Below are 18,607 nucleotides of genomic sequence, written 5' to 3' on the forward strand. Positions count from 1 at the left end.
TTCAATAAAATGCAATTTGCCGAATGCAGCCCACATGGAAGAGGTCTTTTTTCGAAAAACATCAACGCTCAGCCAAAAGCGTTAAAAACTCAAACGAAGCGACTAAGCGACCAGTTTGCATTTCGAATGCTGAACCAGTTGGTTCGGACAACAACACCGGTGGAGGAGCATCTTCTGTAAAAAACACCACAATTTTTATTGCAAAAATATTGAAAAATGCGTTGACAACAACAACAACTAAAAAAAAATCACACACACCGATGCATGTAAAACATAAATACGCTTTTGTTGGTCACCGTGACCTTAACACAAATTTTGAATTTAGTGTTTTATCAACTGGCTACGTGCATCGGGTTTTTTTCCCCAATACGGGATGGGTCTTTCATTAATAAAATCCGCTGGCATTCGTCAGATCCAAAGCGGTCTGACTCATTCTCGAGCGGAGAATATATGACGGTCCATTGAAACAAAACCCCAAAATACCCGGAGGCAGAATAACAACACAATAATGATAAAAACAAGATAGTCGAGAATCAACGAAAATAAATTAATATTCCGTCTGGTCTACGGTTCTTTGCTCTGCCAATTTGCGTGGGGGTTTTTCCCATAATCGAGCGTTCACACATAATCTCCCTGATCCGATCTGCGGCGACAGAAGAAAGTCAAGAATAACCAGAACGGCTCCAAGTAGATTAAATTCGCAGTGCGCAGAATATGATCTGACCTTTTTACCAGCCTTGGTGGTGTTTAATGTTTCTAATTTGATAAGCTGGCAGATAAGCGACTTAAATTGAGTTTCTATATATTTTTAGACCGTTATTCTGCCACTGACCAAAATGAGACAAAATGAGATGGAAACATTGCCAGTTAGTTTTATTTTTGAACTTTGTCTTGACTGAAAGCTGGGGAGAAAGTTTTCAGTTGGAATAAGTGCTACGTTGGGGACTTTTTCGTCTTAGAAATATAAGCATGCAAAGGATATACAAACGGAATATGAATAGGAGAGAGGTTGCCACATCACCAAAAAAGAACAAATGTAAATGAAATGTAAGTTTTCCAACACTGTTTTGCTGAGCTTTTCAGTATTTTTATATTACGGGGTTCCCCTTTTTTCTTTTGTTTCGAAATTAAATTTTTAAACATAAATAGTGTTTTTTTTTTTCGTGCCGCTGCACTTTTAAATTTAGAAGGAAAGCAGTATTTTTTGATGGCCTATCAAGAGATTGAATTTGGGGGGAAACTAATCAAGCATCTGGCAACACTGAAGCCTCTTATAAAAACAATGAATAATAACAAAGAATAAACAATACACTGTAAGCAAATGAGCTCCCTCTTTCGCAGCCTGAACCATTTCTCGTCGAAGCGCGAGAATGTCGTCAAAGGAGCCCTCATCAACACGCTGAATGAAAATGCCCGGGAAATTGAGTTCGAGGTGAAGCAAAAGTCTCTCGGTATGTTTTGGATTGGGGTGTTCCCCTTTTTCCTCCTTCCATATGTAAGGTTCCTGTCTCTTCCAGAGGTCCTGGGCCTGTGCGAGCAGACTAGCTCCCTGTGCACCACATTGGAGGCTTTGTTCCTGCACGGCCTAAAGGACTCCTTCCTGTCTGCCACCTTCAATGTGCTGGCTGGCGACGTGGAGCGCAGGCCCGATCCCAGCTTCTGGTCGCCCTGCCTAGTCTTCATGCACAAGCAGGTGATCGAGCAGATCCAAAGTCTCAGCCAGATCACTTCGGAAACGGGCCAGTGCCGGGCCTGGATCCGCCAGTCGCTCAACGAGTCTGTCTTCTCGTCCTATTTCACAAATATCCGGCGCAATGGATCCGCCTTGGGGCACTACTACAAGCGGCACGCTCTCCTCCGCGACTCAGAGGGCCTGGAGACGGCGGCCAAGATCATGGAGAGCCTCGAGGCGCATGTCCAGTTCGACCTGCCGGTTAACTCCAGCCTGCTGAACTACTGGCCGGACCAATCACTGCAGCAGTCGGATCTGTGGACTCCTGCCCTCAAAGCCTGTCCGGTATGTGACGGAGTTCCCATTGGTTATATTTATTCAACCACTTGCCTTGCAGATCAGCAGTGGCGAGGATGTGGCCAGCTCTCTCGGCTCCGACATTGTGGTCATCCCCACACCACAGCCCCTGCAAACTAATCAGCTATTCTCGGAGTCCATCTCGAATAGCCCGTTCAGCAGGGGCGGAAACTTTGGGGTTGCAGACGCAAGTCAGCGGGATAACTTTGACCTGTTGATGCAGAAGTTCGACGAGATGGCTGTGATAAGCGAGGAGCCGTCCCCACCGGCAACGGAAGCGGCAGAGGTCGGAGAACCAGAGAAGAAAACCGATGAGGTTCCTTCAGGCAGCAAGACTAGGAGTCGTAAAAGATCAAAGCGTCACTTGGAGAGCTCCATTGGCGACCTGGCGCTGGACGATGAGCCACCCAGTCTGTTGCCGCAGGGCAGCAACTCTCTGACCAACTTAATGCAGACTTCTTGGTCCGGTGACCTGGGCTCCTCGCTCGCCGACTCACCGTCAGAAGACCTCTCCGGATCTCGGTTTTTGCAGCGATCCGTGAGTGTGGGCAGCGCCACCAGCTTGCGATCCCCGACGGACAGGTGCAGCTACAATGCCGTGCTGAGGAAGCACGAGAGCAACCGTGAGAGCACTCCCGGTTGGACAGAGATCTGGGAGAAGTTTCGTGCCAGTGCCTCCACCCTGAACATAGCTCCCGGGCAGCGCGATAGCGATCCTCCAGTTTCAGAGGATTTGAGCGATTTGCAGTCTCTAGATGTGGGTAGAATAATAATTTTGTAAGATTTGTTTATAATTCCACTTTTACCAGACCAATTCTGAGTTCGAACTGGTCACCTCGAACTTTGATCTGGCGGAGTTGCAACAAATGGTGGCCCAGTTGTGCCAGCTGCCACGTGAGCCAGGACTGAACGCCCAAGGATTCCTCTGCAAAAGCTGCCAGCATCCGCTGGGAATAGGATACTCCAATTTTCAGTAAGACTTAAGTTCCAAGTTTATGTAAATTTGAGTAACGTGTTCCTCCCAAGAGTGTGCGCCTTCAGCGGCGCCTACTACTGCAACAACTGCATGGATGTGGAGACTCAGCTGATCCCAGCACGCATCATCTACAACTGGGACTTCAGGAAATACAGCGTCAGCAAACGGGCCGCCACTTTTCTGGCCGAGTTCCGTGCACAGCCTTTTTTGGACATGCAGCTCCTGAACCCCAGCATTTACTTTGCCTCCGACGCCATGGCTGAGCTGCAGTCCCTGCGGATTCGACTCAACTTCATACGTGCGTATTTGTACACCTGCGCCCCTGGCAGCATAGAAGTGCTGCAGAATCAGTTCTCGGGCAGGGAGTACCTGTACGAGCACATCCACCAATACTCGATTGCGGATCTGGGTCTGATTCAGCGCGGGGTGCTGTGCCAGCAGCTGCAGAAGGCCTTCAAGCTGGGCGAGGCGCACGTGCTGAAGTGCAGGCTGTGCCAGCTCAAGGGATTCATCTGCGAGATCTGCCAGAGCCCCAGAGTGCTCTATCCGTTTCATATTAGCACGACCTACAGGGTAAGTGAAAGTTGTTTTACAAAAAGTAGTACAATTAATTAATGGCTTCGTTTCAGTGCCTAACTTGTGGAGCCGTGTTCCATGCCGAATGCCTGAACGAGAAGCAGCCGTGCCCCAGGTGCGACAGGAGGCGCAAGCGAGAGGATCAGGGTCTCCAGGAGGCCGTCCAGTGCCTGAAGGAGAAGCACGAGTCGGCCGAGGCCTAGTCGGGCGACGCCATATTTAGGTTCTAAGTTCAAAAGTGCGATTTGTTATTTACGTGTAACCGAGAAAAGGCTTTATTCTACACTTACTCTAGGGTTAAGGCTACCATGTTATTGCTTTACGGCATTTACGATATACTCAAATATACGGGAACCACAAAGACACCCACGCCCATTAAAAGAGTGCTCAAGTTTTGGAATGATTTCATAATAATTTTATTTATTTGATAACTGCAATGAATCTGAGTCGGAATAAAAAATATGCAATTGCTGATTAATACTTCTAATGACACCGAGTCCAACAACAATGATTGAATTTAATATTAATAATAAGAATAATAGTTATGAATGTATTATTGCCCAATAAGGAGAGTTCAACAGACGCTCACCCAACCCAGATGGCAGACCGAAGGGTGTCGAGACTTTGAGATTATCACACAAGCTCTCGCCTTCGATCTGGGATGCTGGAAAGCCGGAAATGCCTTCAAGTTGTGCTTTGATTTGCATTGTTAACATTTTCTCTGCGTGTACGTGTATTTGTCTAGGGGAAAGTCGTACAGTATCGCTACTAAGTATCTCGTATATAATTACATTAATTAATTGTTGCTGTTTGGGTTTCTTTAACATGTTCAGTCTAGTAAGATATTTAATATATAGAGGCGCCTTGCTCCTAAAGTACATACAATCATATACACCCTATGTACGTTTATATGCAAAAGATATATAGAATGCTGCTCGATAATTTCACTAACTTCTGGTGCTATATCCTATGTACAGGTTTGTGGCAAAGGTAAGTCCTTTTCGTAACTGGGAAGACGCCAACGAATTATTTTTGTGTGCTCATTGAGGCTCTGGGAATAGTGTGCTTTCGGGTTCGTCTCTAGAGCGGTTCCAGCGGCACTTATCACACTCACTCGCATTCACAGACACACCGGCACAACAACGAAGCCACAGTCACACCTATGTACAAATCAGAGACTTGCTCCTTCCGGCTGCCCGATCCCCTCAGTAGACGGTGGAGTTGCGGGGCCCGCTCCCCGCCGGCTGCGACTGCGGCCGGATGCCTGCCGCGCCGCCAGAGCCGCCGGCCGTGGTGCCGCCGTAGAGGAAGCTCGACTGCCGGATGACCGATACAGTGGCGGCGGCCACCCCGGCCTGGGGCGGCGGGGCTGGTGCTCGGTGCTTCTTCATCGGGGCGTAGGCAGGCTTCAGGACCGGAGCTGCCGGAGCTCCGCCACCCGGATTCGGGTTCGTGGGCGTGTTGTTGTTGCTGGCGGCCGAGCTGTTGTTGTTGTTGTTGTTGACGATGGGCGCCGGAGCAGGTGCAGCTGTGGGGGAGAAGCGAAAGGCGGGGTAGATAGATATACATATGTACAGACGAGGATCGCAGTAGCAGAAGGGGATAAGGGAGGATCAAGGAGTAGATGAGTCGGTTGTACAAGCGAGCTTCGACGGCAACAGTTTACAAATGTTTGAAATCAGGTGGAACTAAGTGGAGTATGTGTTGGATGCTGAAAGTAAGATATTTGATAATTTAAAAAATAAATAAAATGAATAAAAGTAAAAGAACTCATTGAAAAGACCCTCTGATCTCTGATCTCTGTTCTTGAGACGGACAAATGGACGTAGAACCCACTACCACCAAGTCCTTGCTCCGGAACATCTTAACTCTTAAATGATAACACAAGAAATGAAACAAAATGAGTTATGCTTATGTGTAGTTTCCAATCAAATTTTGGTTTATTTCATTAAATGATAACTCAAATCAAAACGAACAAATCACTCGCATGTGCCTGTTTAGACTAAAGTATTCATCGGATATAATAATATAGAAATGATATATAGAAGTGAAGCCTGGTCGTGGATAGCGAGTAAAAAATAAGCATGCGCTACATATATCGGAAATGTTTATGGGATATGGTCGGCCTTCGTACATATACAGATAAATACATATGGAGTATATATTGTAGATTAGGGAGTACAACTATGCGTAATAATAGGGGGTAGTGTGCTTAGTGGTAATATCGCAAAGGGGCGCAGCGCCGCCCTCTCGAAATTTAACAAATTATAACATAATATGCGTATAAAGTATGTGTGAGTTTTGGATAAAGCTATTCAACTTTAGTATTATGAAATATACAAAATATAACATTCTCCGCGGCTACTGGGCGCCTATACTATATAAATATATATTTATTTCGTGGCTGGGCGCCGTTCAACAGTAAAATAAACATCAACAATCAAAATCCTCCTAAACTGTGCTGTGTTCTCGTAAACAATCAAATCAAATCAAATCAAATGATACATAATAGTAATAGTAATACACTTTAAAATCATACATATACTGTGTGTATGGAGATAAGAATCGTTGTATTGTTCGCTAGTTTCGAAACTAAAATGCCAGAGCGTGTGCCTTAAAACAAATACTTATATAACAGCATTCCATGGGTCAGTGGTGTGTGGTGTGTGGTGTGTGGGGGTCGGGGCGTATGTGTTACATATGCACCTAGGCCCGGACCTAGGACCTAGATGCATCCACGAGAGTTCATGGCTCCGAAACACTTACAGAAACACACACACACGCGACGACTACATACCGTTGGTGGCCTTAAACGTGCGACTAGGATACACCTTTTGTATGTTGAGGAAGGGCGGCGGCTTGGGGAACTCCGTGACGTTGTGGAACCTCTTCCCGAACTTCGTCTCCAGATCGATGACCAGGCGGCCCACGCTGGCGCTCGAGACCGATCCGGATCCTGACCCGGACAGGCCGGAGCTGCTGCCGAACTGGTGCGAGGAGTTGGCCATGTGCGTGGGTGGCGTCGACGGTGCGTTCGGCCTGATGGAAGAGTGGCGCTGCGGTGGCACAGGTGCTGCTCCCGATCCGGAACCGCCCTGCAAAAAGAACGGAAGATATAGCTTAGCTGGGACCAAGACCAGTGGGTGTCAGATATCCTGGTGTAGTTACGTTGCGCCTGCCACTGCCACTGCTGCTGTTCACCATTAGCATCTCGGTAACCTTGACTTTTCGCTGGGCTTGGATTATCTGCCTTATCGCCAGCAGCTTCTTGCAGAGCCAGTGCCTTATGCGGTCCTGCTGCTGGAGGAGCTCATCACAGAATTACGAGCCGAGCGATAGGACCTCGCTGGGAGGATGTGTGCCTGTGCAGGAGGCCTGTGTTTTGGTCACGTCTCGTTTGTGGAAAATCAATCTGCCCTCCCGCCACTCGACGCGAAAATAGGTGACTGGCAAGCGAAACTCGGACAACGGAACCGTGCGCACTGCCAGCCAGGAGTGCTGCTGCTGGCAGATGAGCAGGTGGAGCCCGTGGGGCGCCGGCGCAGAGAGAGCGCCAGGCTCGGATAGAGAGCGGCGCCAAAGGGGTGGGCACTGGGCTGCGCCAAGTGAGGGGGAAACTATCTTTGGGATAGGTCCAGCGAACCTCACAGGTTCTACTTCTGAATCGGATGATTAGAATCTTCGAAAGGATGGAAGGGATGACCTTTTGTTATTCCTCATATTCCCAGCAATGATTCTCTCGCCCACTGGCGTTCTCCTCCCACTGCTCTACCGAAAATAAACCCGAGGCTGCCCTGCCGAAAGTCACCCTTGTCCTTTAGGCCAACCTGTTGTCCTTGTGTTATTGTTCTGCCTGCGGGGCTACTTACGTTGCTAGACTGTCGCTGCGGCGGCGGCGGAGGCGGGCAGCTGCGGTGCGGAGGCGGGGCTGGAGGATTCAGGGGACCTCCGTTCAGAATAATCGGCTTGACATTCTCGCGCATCATCGAGGCCTTGGGACTGGCCGTGGCTGAGGACGAGTTGAAGGTGGAGGGCGGCGGCGGCGAGGGGGCACTGCCATTGGACATGCCCACGCGGAACTGGTCGCGCAGGGCGGCCACACTGCTGCTGCTGCTGGAGGAGGAGGGCGGTTGGGTGATGGGCGGCGAGGGGGCCTGGGTGGTTGTGCCGGAGCTCTGTATCAGGGCCGTATTGACGGCGCTGAAGGGCGTCGAGGAGCCGCTCATGTTGTTCAGATTGCTGTTGGAGTAGCTGCGCGCCGGCGTCGGCGGTGGCGGCGGCTTCACCGAGGGGCGGGCTGCATAGAGAAGATACGTCAGTTCCTGATTTAAGACTAGACTTAAAAGTATCCTTACACTTGGGGGGATTGGGGGTAGACCGCATGCTGCCGGCGCTGGTGTTGAGGCTGCTGGAGGACTCGCTGCTCTGGAACTGCAGGGGCGCCCGCATGGTGCCGAAGTGCTGCTGGGTGGGGAACACTGGCCCGTTGACGCCGCCCGCTGCCGGCGGAGACCTGTGGGGAGACGAGACGGATTAGGACGCGGTAGTGGCATTTAGGAGAGTCAAAGCTTGGTTAGGAAGCGATCAAGTTAGGGGGTAGGAATGCTGAATGCAGATGAGCGGCGGAGTTGCGTGCTGGTTAGCGGTAGCTGTGGCCTTCGACCACGGATTCTGGTATACCTGGGGGACTTCATGCTGTGGTGCCTGGTCACCGCCGGACGTTGCTGGCCGTTGGCCAAGGCCAGTTGCTGCAGCCCCGGCGGCTTCGGCGCGAAGTTCGGTTTCCCGAAGCTAATCGCCGGCTTCGTGGTGTGCTGCTGCTGCGACGCGGAGGGCAGTGTGGGTGTGGGTGTGGGGGTGGCCGTGGAGGGGGGCGATGATTTCTGAACACTCGCATACCCTTCACCAGAAACCGACCCGGTGGTGGTGGCACCGCTGCCACCTCCGAACAAGGTGGACTTGTTCGGCGCCAGGTTGCGCAGCGATCCCGTCGAGGACGTGCGACTGGAGCTCAGCGACGTGGTGGAGGCACTCGAGGTTGTCTTTGAACTATTTACAAAACTACTGCCTAACGAGATACTGTGTGTGGGCAAGTATGGTACAAGTGTGTTGTAGTTGTTGGAGGTGGTGGTGGTGTGTGAGGATAACCATGTAATCCGGGGAAAGTAAACCGAAAATAAAGAAGAAATCAAGAGATATTTTAACGAAAAATGTACAACCCAACCGAACCAGGTGCTGGCCCAAGGCGTTCCCTGAAGCCTTAGGCCAACCATTTCAGAAGCCCGTGTCAGGAGGTGACCCTTCCAACCACCATACTCACTTCAGATTGGCCGCCTTGCTCTTGACGCTGCCGCTTCCGGTTCCACTGGCACTGCTGTTGTTGCTCCCGCTGTCGGAGAGCGTGGGCGAGGCCGCCTTCGAGGAGGCGTGGATGGAGCTGGAGGCGGAGGAGTTCGGCGGGGCTGGTGTGCGGGGGATGTTCATTCGCTCCAAGATCGAGTCTCCGGAGCTGGCCTGCAAGTGGAACAAAGGCCGGTGGATTAGTCGGAGTGACAAAGGAATAATATTTGCCGTAAAGTAGCTCTTCAAATATGCTTATCGCACGGATGTGCGTTCCTACGAAATGTGGAAACTTGTTTCCAATCAACTTTTAAATGTTTAGACTACAGACTGTAGAGAGTAATGAGTCACTTAAAGGTTAACTGGTAGCTTTTTCCTCCAATGCCTAAATCACTATTTAATTAGACAATAGACTATTAGTAACTAAGACTAACTGAATAGCTACTTATTTCACTTGAATCCCATTTTGAAAGCCCATATCTTTGTTTATTCTTATCCGATTTACAAACGGTACTCTTCAAACGATTTTTTTTCAAATTCCTCATCGATCTGCCCTTAAATATGAGACTAAAAATATTTGAAAATTTTTCACTATTTTTATGATGGTACCCCTTAGAAAATTTTCGAAAAATGGGTCACATTTTTGATTGCCAGTTTTTGATAAAACTTTAAAGTTTCGAGAAAGCTAAGACCCGGAAGTTATATCTTTTCCTAATAAGCCTAAAATTAAGCAAATTATGGTCCCGAGAAGTGGATGAAATGGATAATTTTTCATTTCTATCTTTTAATTGAAATTGAAGTCAACTTTGACCCCTTCGCCAATCCATAACTTGGACAATTCTTATCCGATTAGCATGCGGTATACCTCAAAATACTCGTTACACTATTATCCATATAAATACATTAAAAATATGTATAAAATGAGAAATAATATTTTTTCGAATTTTTGTCATTTTTTATGATGTACCCCTTATAAAATTTTCGAAAAATGGGTCACATTTTTTAATGCCAGTTTTTGATTAAACCTTGAAGAACTAAGAAATCTAAAAACAGGAAAGTGACTCTTGTCCAGATCCGACTGAAATTAAGCAAATTATGGTCGCGAGAAGTTGATAAAATGCACAATTTTTCAATACTATCTTTTAATTGAAATTTGAGTCAACTTTTACCTCTTTGGAACTTCATAACTTCGACAATTCTTATCCGATTAGCAAGCGGTATATCTCAAAATAATTGTAAAACTATTATCCATAAAACTACATCAAAAATCTGTCTGGACTGCGAAATAAAATTATTTCGAATTTTTGAGATTTTTTAAGATGACCCCTTATAAAATTTTCGAAAAATGGGTCACATTTTTGACTGCCAGTTTTTGATAGAACCTCAAAGTACTGAGAAATCTAAGACCGGGAAGCCATGTTCGACCTTAATGGGTCCACCCGGACATGTCCCCCTCACCTTTGGCGGCTGCGGTGGAGGTCCCCGGTTCGTCCTCAAGTTGGCCTCCGTGGCATTGATATGCGTGTTGCTGGCGGTCGGCTGCTGCTGCTGCTGCTGTTTTTGGCGCTTCAGTGTCAAGTGCTTGGTGAGCTCCGTGTTGAAGTCCATGGGTCCATTGCTGGCACCAGCGGCGGCGGAAGCGGCGGTGGGGGGACTGTTGCTCCGCTGCGGAGCCGTCGACTTCGTTGCTGGCGCGGCGGTTGGCGCTGCTGCGTGGGCGGAAAGCGGAAGCGAACGTTGAGCAACCATTTAAAAATTTCTGAACCCAAAGCTACAGCTAGAGCTAGAGCTAGAGCCATTGTTAACCTACCGCGAATGCCGTTCACGGGCTTCAGCTTCGGCATTTGCGAGAGGCCTTCGAACAGGCCTCCCAGTTTGGGAGCTCCATTGCCAAGGCCGTTGCTGTTACTGTTGTTGTTGTGGCTGGTGCTGATGTTGTTGTTGAGGGTCCGCTTGGGCCCAGCTCCTCCTCCACCTCCACCTCCTCCGTCGGAGCCGCACACTTTGCCGGCGAGCGCCGGGCCACTCTTGTCCACCGTGTTGGTCTTGCGCAGCTTGGTGCCCTTCTGGATGGAGCTGAGCAGGGCGGATCGGGCATCAGCTCCGCCTCCCCCGCCCCCGCCCAGCTTGAGGCCACCCATGGCCGGTGGCGGGGGTGGTCCTGGCGGTGGGGGTGGACCTGGTGGCGGCGGTATGGCCATCTGGAACGGGAGAAGAGAGATTCGTGAGATTACTATGGTTTAAGGAGGAATTTGGCAATAGTATGCTCTAGAAAGGAATACTTTTTTGGAGCTTCGCTTGAATCGCATTTCTGAAACACAATTCTTCGGTCTTCTGTCTTCTGGCTCTCCAAGAAACAACAATTCCCTGTCCGCCTTTGCGAAGCTTCGGCTCGAGACTGGCTAGCAAGACGCGGCTTTCAGAGCCAAGACCGCTGTCACCACCCACACACGCTGGGTGTCTCTCTAATGCCATTTCTATACTTATTATTTACGTCTTGTTTCTGCCGCCTTGCGATCGACGCCCAGATAAAAATCCAAAGACCAAAGAGACAACAAGCACCGAAGCCTGAAATTCTCTACGGCTCTGATTTCGTTAAACGCACCTTCGGAGAGATGCCTAACCCAATTAATATTATTTGTTGCGATCTTCAAGTATAAACTGAGGTGTAGGCCATTAACTAAGTAGTGACTAACATTTGTGGGTAATTTATTCAAAAAGTTTCCATCAAGCGGGGTATTTATGATGCCCTCATGGCAAAGTTGAGGCCCAAAGTCACAGACGCACAGTTGTGAGGGCACTGGGACTGGGACTGAGACACAACCCACTTGTTCCCAAAACCAGGCAATCCCACGTCGAAATGACAGATCTCTTGTGATGGGCGAGTGGAGTGCCTTTGTTTTGGTCACCGTCTCCCATTAGAATCTTGAATTAATCATAATCACAATCAAGAATCTCAAATGGCAAGCTGATAACTGCTGATAAGACAGCTTTGTGGAGTAAAATTCGAAACAAAATGCAATTCTCCCTCAATCTCATTCGATTCTCTGACGAAATGAAGCGCAGCGGCTTGGCATTTTATTTTCTTCTAATCATCGGGGTGGAGGTGAGTCTGTAAAGTCCTTTCCGCCTGAAAAACTCAAGGATTCTACTCCCTAGTCCCTCAATGTGGTCGAGCAACTGGAGGCCTTGTACGAGATGTCGGAGAGCCTCCTTGCCAGGTAACTACTAGTCCTGCCAAGTCCTCATCTAAAAGATTCCTATCCTAGCTTGAAAGAGGAGGCTCAACCTCCGACCCCCGACGAGGTCTACCCCACTTCGTGTCTGAGTCCCGGAGACACTAGTGGCCAGATTACCGTGAAGGTGCCGGGACTGAGCCCCTTCCCAGTCTCCTGCGACCACCAGCTTGCTGGTCCTGGATGGCTGGTGATCCAGCGCAGGCTAAACGGCAGCCTAAGCTTCTTCCGCAACTGGGAGGAGTACTCGCAGGGGTTCGGGAGCCTCGAGGGAGAGTTCTTCCTGGGCCTGGAGAAGATTCGAGCGCTGACCGCCCTGGAGCCCCACGAACTGTACGTCCACCTGGAGGACTTTGAAGGAGTGAAGAAGCACGCCAAGTTCGACGAGTTCGCCATCGGAAGCGCGGAGGACGACTACGCCATGAATGTCCTGGGCAGGTACTCCGGAACGGCGGGCGACTCCCTGCGCTCGCACCGGAAGATGAAGTTCTCCACCTTCGACCGGGACAACGACCGGGAGTTCAACAAGAACTGCGCCTTCTACTACCTGGGGGGGTGGTGGTACAACGCCTGTTTGGACAGGTAAGCCCCTGACAGCCCTCTAAGTACAGTTCCTAAAGCCCCTAAGCTCCCCAGCAACCTCAACGGTCAGTACATGCCGGGCGGGGCGTATGAGGAGAAGCAGTTCGCCAGGGGCATGTGCTGGCGTTCCTGGCGCGGCCACAACTACGGCTACAAGATCACCCAGATGATGATACGCCCCAAGTGCCGAAACGTGCCGGTGACTCAGCCGTGAGTCTCGAAGGCGGCTCCCCAAGAACGTTTCATCGCCGATTGGCCCGCTGGGATCAATTGTTATGCAAAGCGCGTCGTCATTGAATCACCCAGCTCTTAATCAGCGGAAAATATAGTATGATTCGCATTGAAACCCTCCCATAGGAAGTGTTCTATCTGTCGATCGAGGTGGACTTGACCTACGGTTTCCCGATGCGGGCGATAAGCCTGGCGAGCTATCTCCGCTTCCAGCTCGTTTCTCCCATCTAGATTGCTAGGATCGCTCCGGGAAGCAAGATCATGAGGCTCTGCGTGCTCTGTTTTCTACTCTTGGGGTGTCCTCCGCCCGGAGGCCATGCCAGTAGGCAGGAAGTGGTTTTCGAGAAGGCGGAAAGACTGTTGTCAAGGTCGGTTTCGGAATAAATGGTGTGCTGGGTGGTGTCTAACTTGGGTTTTCAGTTTCAAAGTTCGTCTGGAGGAGCTGAAGAAGAGCTTTAAGGAGCTGGTTCCCCCAAGGGACATCCCGGAGAGTAAGTATTATTAACTTCAGTCCCTAAAATTTTATAATCTCTCCCCCTATTTCAGGATCATCTTATCCCTCGTCCTGCTTGGCCGCCGGCATCAACTCCAATGGCATCCACACCATCGAGGTGCCCGGCCTGGAGCCCTTCCCCGTCTTCTGCGACACCCGACTCGCCGGATCCGGCTGGACGGTCATCCAGCGGCGGCAGGACGGCAGCGAGAACTTCTACCGCAGCTGGGAGGAGTACAGCCGGGGCTTCGGCAGCCTCAGCGGCGAGTTCTTCCTGGGCCTGGACAAGATCCACTTCCTAACCGCCGCCGAGCCGTACGAGCTGTTCGTGCTACTGGAGGACTTCTACGGGGACACGCGGGACGCCCACTACGACAGGTTCGCCATCGGCGGGGCCAACGACTCCTACCCCCTGGCCACGCTGGGCAAGTACTCGGGGGACGCCGGGGACTCCCTCAAGTACCACCAGGGCAAGCCGTTCTCCACCTTCGACCACGACGTCCTGGGCCACGGCTGCGCCAGGCTGTACGTGGGAGCCTGGTGGTACGACCAGTGCCAACGGAGGTGCGTAGTGTCCTAGTAGAGATTCCAGTTGATAATTCCCTGTAACCCCCGGATAGCAATCTCAACGGGCAGTACTTGGAGGGCGGACGGTTCGAGGCGAAGCTGTCGGGACGCGGGATCACTTGGATGAGCTGGCGGGGCTACGACTACGGCTACAAGTCGGTGCAGCTGCTGATCCGGCCCAAGTGCTCCAACAGCCTGCGGCGGCAGGCCGTGCCACCTAATGGCCCGTAAGCAAATTCCATTCCCGGTTCGATGGGAAATCGGGTCTATTTCGCGATAAACACTATCAACAATTCGGGGTTTATTTACATTCTGATAATGGCCGCTTCCCGTTGATTTGTTTGGTTTGTGGCTTCTAATTTGTTGCTATTCGCACACACGCCCGTAAACAAAGTGTTTCTGTGTTCAGTTTTCTCTTGTTTTTGACTTTTTGTGATGGGGAGCAGCGCGGTGCGCTCAGTTCGCGGGCTGAATGGCAACTGAGGAGCTCCAACGGCCGCGCATGCGATGCTAGAGAGGAGGGGCCGCTCTCAGTGGCGGGAGAGACTGGGAGGGCGAGATATTCATTCACGGTGAACACATGGACGAAAATAACACGGCCGTTAAGGTCGCTCCGTGGGGCTGTGACGTCACAGGTGGGGAGGCACTCAACCAACCCGATATTTCCCCCAGTGCAGAGACAAAGAGAAGCCCCAGAAGACAGTCTTGTCATCGGCCGGGCCGTGATGAGAAGAATCTGGTGAAGAAACGTGCGAAATAGCCGAGCGTCTTGAATCATTAAAGTGGCACAGTAGGACCGGTCTGCTGGAAATCGCTCCTTAGCTGTCCACTGCGGATGACTCACCCGATTCCGCTTGATTTACTCGGACGAATTACGGCTTAATTGAACAGCTGCAGATGAGGGTATAGGGCGGATGTGTGCTTAGATTTCTTCCCCCAGTTGTCGCACTATTAGGTGGTCCCCCTCCTTTAGGATCGAGTGCTCCAACCAGCGGGAAACGATCAAATCTCCGGCAAATATTAGCTCCCCTCGGTTGGTGACTCATTCCGTTCGCTGGAAGTCTGAAGCATAAGCTCCAGGTATTTTTAAGGTTCCTATATCTTATCATATCGCTCGGCCAGCATTTCGGGCAGACACTCAAAAATCGCTGGAATTTTGGCAACTAAACCCAGAACCCAACTTTCAAGAGTAAATAAAACAGACTTTTTTTCGGAATTCCCCTAAAATGTGTTGCTTGGGTTGGATTTTCTTGAAAGGAATACAAAACCCCCTGTAGCTAGTACCCACTTAGCGGCCAATCTGCACCCAAATAAAGGTTCATTGACAGCAAATCGATTAATTGAAATCGGCGCTCTTTGGCAATTTCTTTCCAGATATGGAAGTGAGTCATTCCTCGGCGATTTCGTACTGCCGTTCCCCAGTCCCCCAGAAGGCCAGTGCGTATAGGTTCCTGTGCTTATCCTCCGGCCTGGCCCTTACATTCAATTAACGTTTCGGAGGTGTGTCGCCACTTCCTCCCACTCTTCCTTCCAGTACCTCGGATTGCCCCAATAAACTGTCATCAAGTTAATTGCCCCAAATGCCCACTCAAACATGGGTGTGTGTTGTTGTCCGAGCCGCGGTTCAAATTCAATCAAAGCGCGGAAGTCATCCTGCCCGGCCCACTCCATTCCCATTCCCATTCCGATTCCGGGCACGAAAACGGCAACAGCCGAGCGAATTGCTCGACTGTCAAATTTCCATCGCCGGCCCATTATGTAAGCCAAATATTGGGTGTTGAACACGCCCCGGAGTGGCAGTGTAGCCGACATTACCTCGACACCGGGTGACCGCAGAAGATTGCGCAAGTCCCCGGGCCGTAAAGTGTCCCCTGATCTCTCTGGGACAGTTTGGTGTCAGACGCAGGTCCCCTCGGCCCCCCTAATGACGGTAATTTGCCAGGCCTCCTCCCAACGCCTCTTCTGCAATGCTTTTTCCTCGATTAGCTTTCGATTAAGAGCCGTTTTGTGGACTCTTCAGCTCCGCAAGGTGGCCTGCTTGTGGGGATTGGCTTTGGGAGCTCTGATTCTAAGAGGCATTCATTGAAAATGGGAATTATTCATTGCCAGAGTCTGATTCAGAGGGCCAGAGAGGTTCTTGGCCAAAACAATAACCAGTTTTTCCAGCTGGCAGGTCTTGCTAACTAGGCCTTGCAGGTCCAGCTTTCGCTTTCAATTTCTTTAAATTATTAGCCACTTAGTCGTGGCCAAGTTCCAACTGCTCACAGCCAAGGCACAGTTGCATGTCGTGGCTGGACGCATCATTGGAATTCCACAGGCACGCTCTCCATGCCGCTGATATGTGACCGCAGTGCTAATCACTCTGGTTATAAAATCCAAAACCCAGCCACTTCGCCAGCCAGCTCTTTAATGGCCTTTGTTTGTACAATTTTTGTGAATGACGGCGGGAAGTGCTCCGCACACTTTGCGGGCAAATCTCTCCGAGCCATCTCCACGGAGAATAATACGATTCTAAAATTAATCCGCTGGCCGTAGCGTTTAATTGAAAATGTAGTACACACCCATTAGTTCTAGGCCATGCATCATTTTGCATTTGTAATTGAAGCCTTTTGTTACTTATTGTTTCTGCTCCGGCCAGCCAGAGTGCTGCGATGGCGTAAGGCCGATATTCGCTTACAGCGAGCTCCACACCACGCCACACAAACATTGCATTGTCGCACTTGCCGAGAGGGTTTATTAAAATGCGGTTTTCAGCGCCGTCGCACAATGCTTAAATAACTAACGCAAACACATCATGAGAGCCGACCCAGCGGCAGCGGCAGCAGTAGGGGACATACGACACCTCCACTGAGACAAGCGCCTTCCACTCCAGACCCTCTGCCAGCGTTTCTCGCAGTGCACCATGATGTAAACAAAGTCAAACACGAGGCTGCGGGTGACTCACGGACTTCGAGGAAGCGAAAGCCCTCCGACAGGCAGGCTGCTGTGTGTCAGTGGCCACTGTAGTTTTATGATTCAGTTCCAGGTTGCCAGGCCCACAAGGAAGTGCAGCATAAGCCGGGGCCGGGGGAGCAACAAGAGAAGCAGGCCTCTACGTGCCAATCACAGCGCCGTGTGATGCAGTGCTCGAAGTATGCATGACAACCAATGCAACTGACAAATGGCCGCACACAAGGCCGACGAGTGCCCCTCCTCCGCCGCGCCAGAGCAGCCCCCTAGCTGCGTGTGTCATTGCAGCAGCACTCGATATTGTGTATGTACTCTGGCAGGCAGTGGGGGATAATGGACGCAACAATAGACCGAGCGGCAGACAGACTCCTGGCTGGAACCAACCTACCCCACGCCAATGACATTGAACCCAACGAGGCCTGGGGGTTGCCTTCGAGGCAGCTCCTGCAGGCCCTGGCGTGCAAGCGCCCTTCGAGGGGCACACGAAGTGCAGCAATGTTTCTGTCGATTCAAATTCGAATACAGAACAGGCCCCCACCAAGGCCCATGATTACTTCAATTCCACAGACATTAAATAATGCAAGCCGACTGGCAACTCGCAAGTGCGCCGCTGTCACAATCAACCCCTAGCTGGCGAATTTAGTTGCTGTTTGGCCGGCGAGCATTGCACTTTTTGTAGGTCAGTTGGCGGGTGATGGGTGGTGGTGGGTGGTGGGTGGTGTGCCACTGCATCAGTATGTGCCTTGCCGCCTTCGTCATGCGTCGCGTGCCGAGCGTTTTGCTTAATGCGATTAAGACAAAGCGACAACAAACAAACACGAAGCCGCTGAAAGCTGCGAAAAACAGAAATCAAAGCGGCCGAGTTTGTTGCACCCTTCCAACCCGGCGGCTAGCCTGGTCGAAACCGGAGGAGCAGATTGCCAAGAACACTTAATCAAACAGGCCACGAGATACAGCCGTATCTGGCAAATGCAATTATACATACACATAATTATTTGGCGAAAACTTTGCGGGCCAGCCGATAAGATAGTGGGAGTGGGAGTGGGAGAGGCCCTCCCTCCCGACCAAGTCAGTCAGAGCCTCCAGGCGCCAATACAGGCCTTATGCCAAACAGATGCACTATCTGAGTATGCGGTTTTCCAAACAAACTCACCTTGAAGCGGGTTTTGGGGCTTGGAGCTGCGGGGTGGCGACAAGTGCTTCTCTGACTTCTCCGCGTTCGCAATTTGGGCTGCTGGTGGATTGGGCCGCGTCCTCTCGGTGGGTGTTCAGGTGTCGATGGATTCTAGCAAACGAAAATTCGGATATGTAGCAAGGGCAACATAGCAGGGCATCCAAATTGTTTTGGAATTTCCAATCCGCGCGCCCGATTCTTCGACGATCGCGAACTCACAGGTGCAGGTGTCGAGTGTCTTTCAGTGTCGTGTGCTGTGCAACGAGCAAGTGTCCCTAGCTAGCAAGTAAATGTGGAAGTGTGTTAGGGTCTGGCTAAATTGCAAAAGTGCCTAAAGTCGTAGAACGAGTAAGAAATTTGATTAATTTTCATTTTTACACAAACACACGCACACTGAGGCAGCACTCTCACTCCTATACGTCACTCACAGGCTCTGGATTTCGGCGATTTCGTT

The 18,607-nt window shown here is 50.6% G+C and overlaps 4 protein-coding genes across 10 annotated transcripts; 3 read left to right on the forward strand and 1 right to left on the reverse strand.

Annotated features, from left to right (window-relative positions):
- The first annotated feature begins 1,234 nt into the window (after nt 1-1,234).
- Nucleotides 1,235-3,967, forward strand: LOC6496129 (pleckstrin homology domain-containing family M member 1). Its single transcript, XM_001960254.4, has 6 exons — nt 1,235-1,451; nt 1,518-2,017; nt 2,070-2,786; nt 2,839-3,002; nt 3,056-3,578; nt 3,635-3,967. Exons 1-6 carry the CDS (start codon nt 1,322-1,324, stop codon nt 3,782-3,784), a joined length of 2,184 nt encoding a protein of 727 aa, XP_001960290.1. The 5' UTR covers nt 1,235-1,321; the 3' UTR covers nt 3,785-3,967.
- A 617-nt stretch (nt 3,968-4,584) lies between these two features.
- LOC6494455 (WAS/WASL-interacting protein family member 2) lies at nt 4,585-18,539 on the reverse strand. Of its 7 annotated transcripts, XM_032450904.2 has the most exons (11): nt 18,373-18,539; nt 18,133-18,264; nt 10,732-11,122; nt 10,380-10,630; nt 8,902-9,095; nt 8,262-8,660; nt 7,937-8,094; nt 7,451-7,878; nt 6,750-6,881; nt 6,379-6,676; nt 4,585-5,109 (listed from the first exon to the last, which is right to left on the reverse strand). In XM_032450904.2, exons 3-11 carry the CDS (start codon nt 11,120-11,122, stop codon nt 4,787-4,789), a joined length of 2,574 nt encoding a protein of 857 aa, XP_032306795.1. In that variant the 5' UTR covers nt 18,133-18,264; nt 18,373-18,539; the 3' UTR covers nt 4,585-4,786. The 7 variants fall into 7 exon arrangements, with proteins under 7 accessions (XP_032306795.1, XP_032306794.1, XP_032306796.1 ...); XM_032450903.2 differs by having other exon boundaries at nt 18,133-18,536; XM_032450905.2 differs by lacking the exons at nt 18,133-18,264; nt 18,373-18,539 and adding an exon at nt 14,340-14,514.
- Nucleotides 11,912-13,085, forward strand: LOC6502577 (ficolin-1). Its single transcript, XM_001960256.4, has 4 exons — nt 11,912-12,027; nt 12,081-12,142; nt 12,191-12,739; nt 12,794-13,085. Exons 1-4 carry the CDS (start codon nt 11,938-11,940, stop codon nt 12,951-12,953), a joined length of 861 nt encoding a protein of 286 aa, XP_001960292.3. The 5' UTR covers nt 11,912-11,937; the 3' UTR covers nt 12,954-13,085.
- On the forward strand, nt 13,206-14,438 carry LOC6496130 (microfibril-associated glycoprotein 4). Its single transcript, XM_001960257.4, has 4 exons — nt 13,206-13,338; nt 13,391-13,461; nt 13,517-14,027; nt 14,084-14,438. The coding sequence occupies exons 1-4, from the start codon at nt 13,232-13,234 to the stop codon at nt 14,259-14,261; spliced, it is 867 nt and encodes a 288-aa protein (XP_001960293.1). The 5' UTR covers nt 13,206-13,231; the 3' UTR covers nt 14,262-14,438.
- Nucleotides 18,540-18,607: the final 68 nt, after the last annotated feature.

Source organism: Drosophila ananassae, chromosome 3L (assembly GCF_017639315.1).
Source record: "Drosophila ananassae strain 14024-0371.13 chromosome 3L, ASM1763931v2, whole genome shotgun sequence".
Taxonomy (NCBI): domain Eukaryota; kingdom Metazoa; phylum Arthropoda; class Insecta; order Diptera; family Drosophilidae; genus Drosophila; species Drosophila ananassae.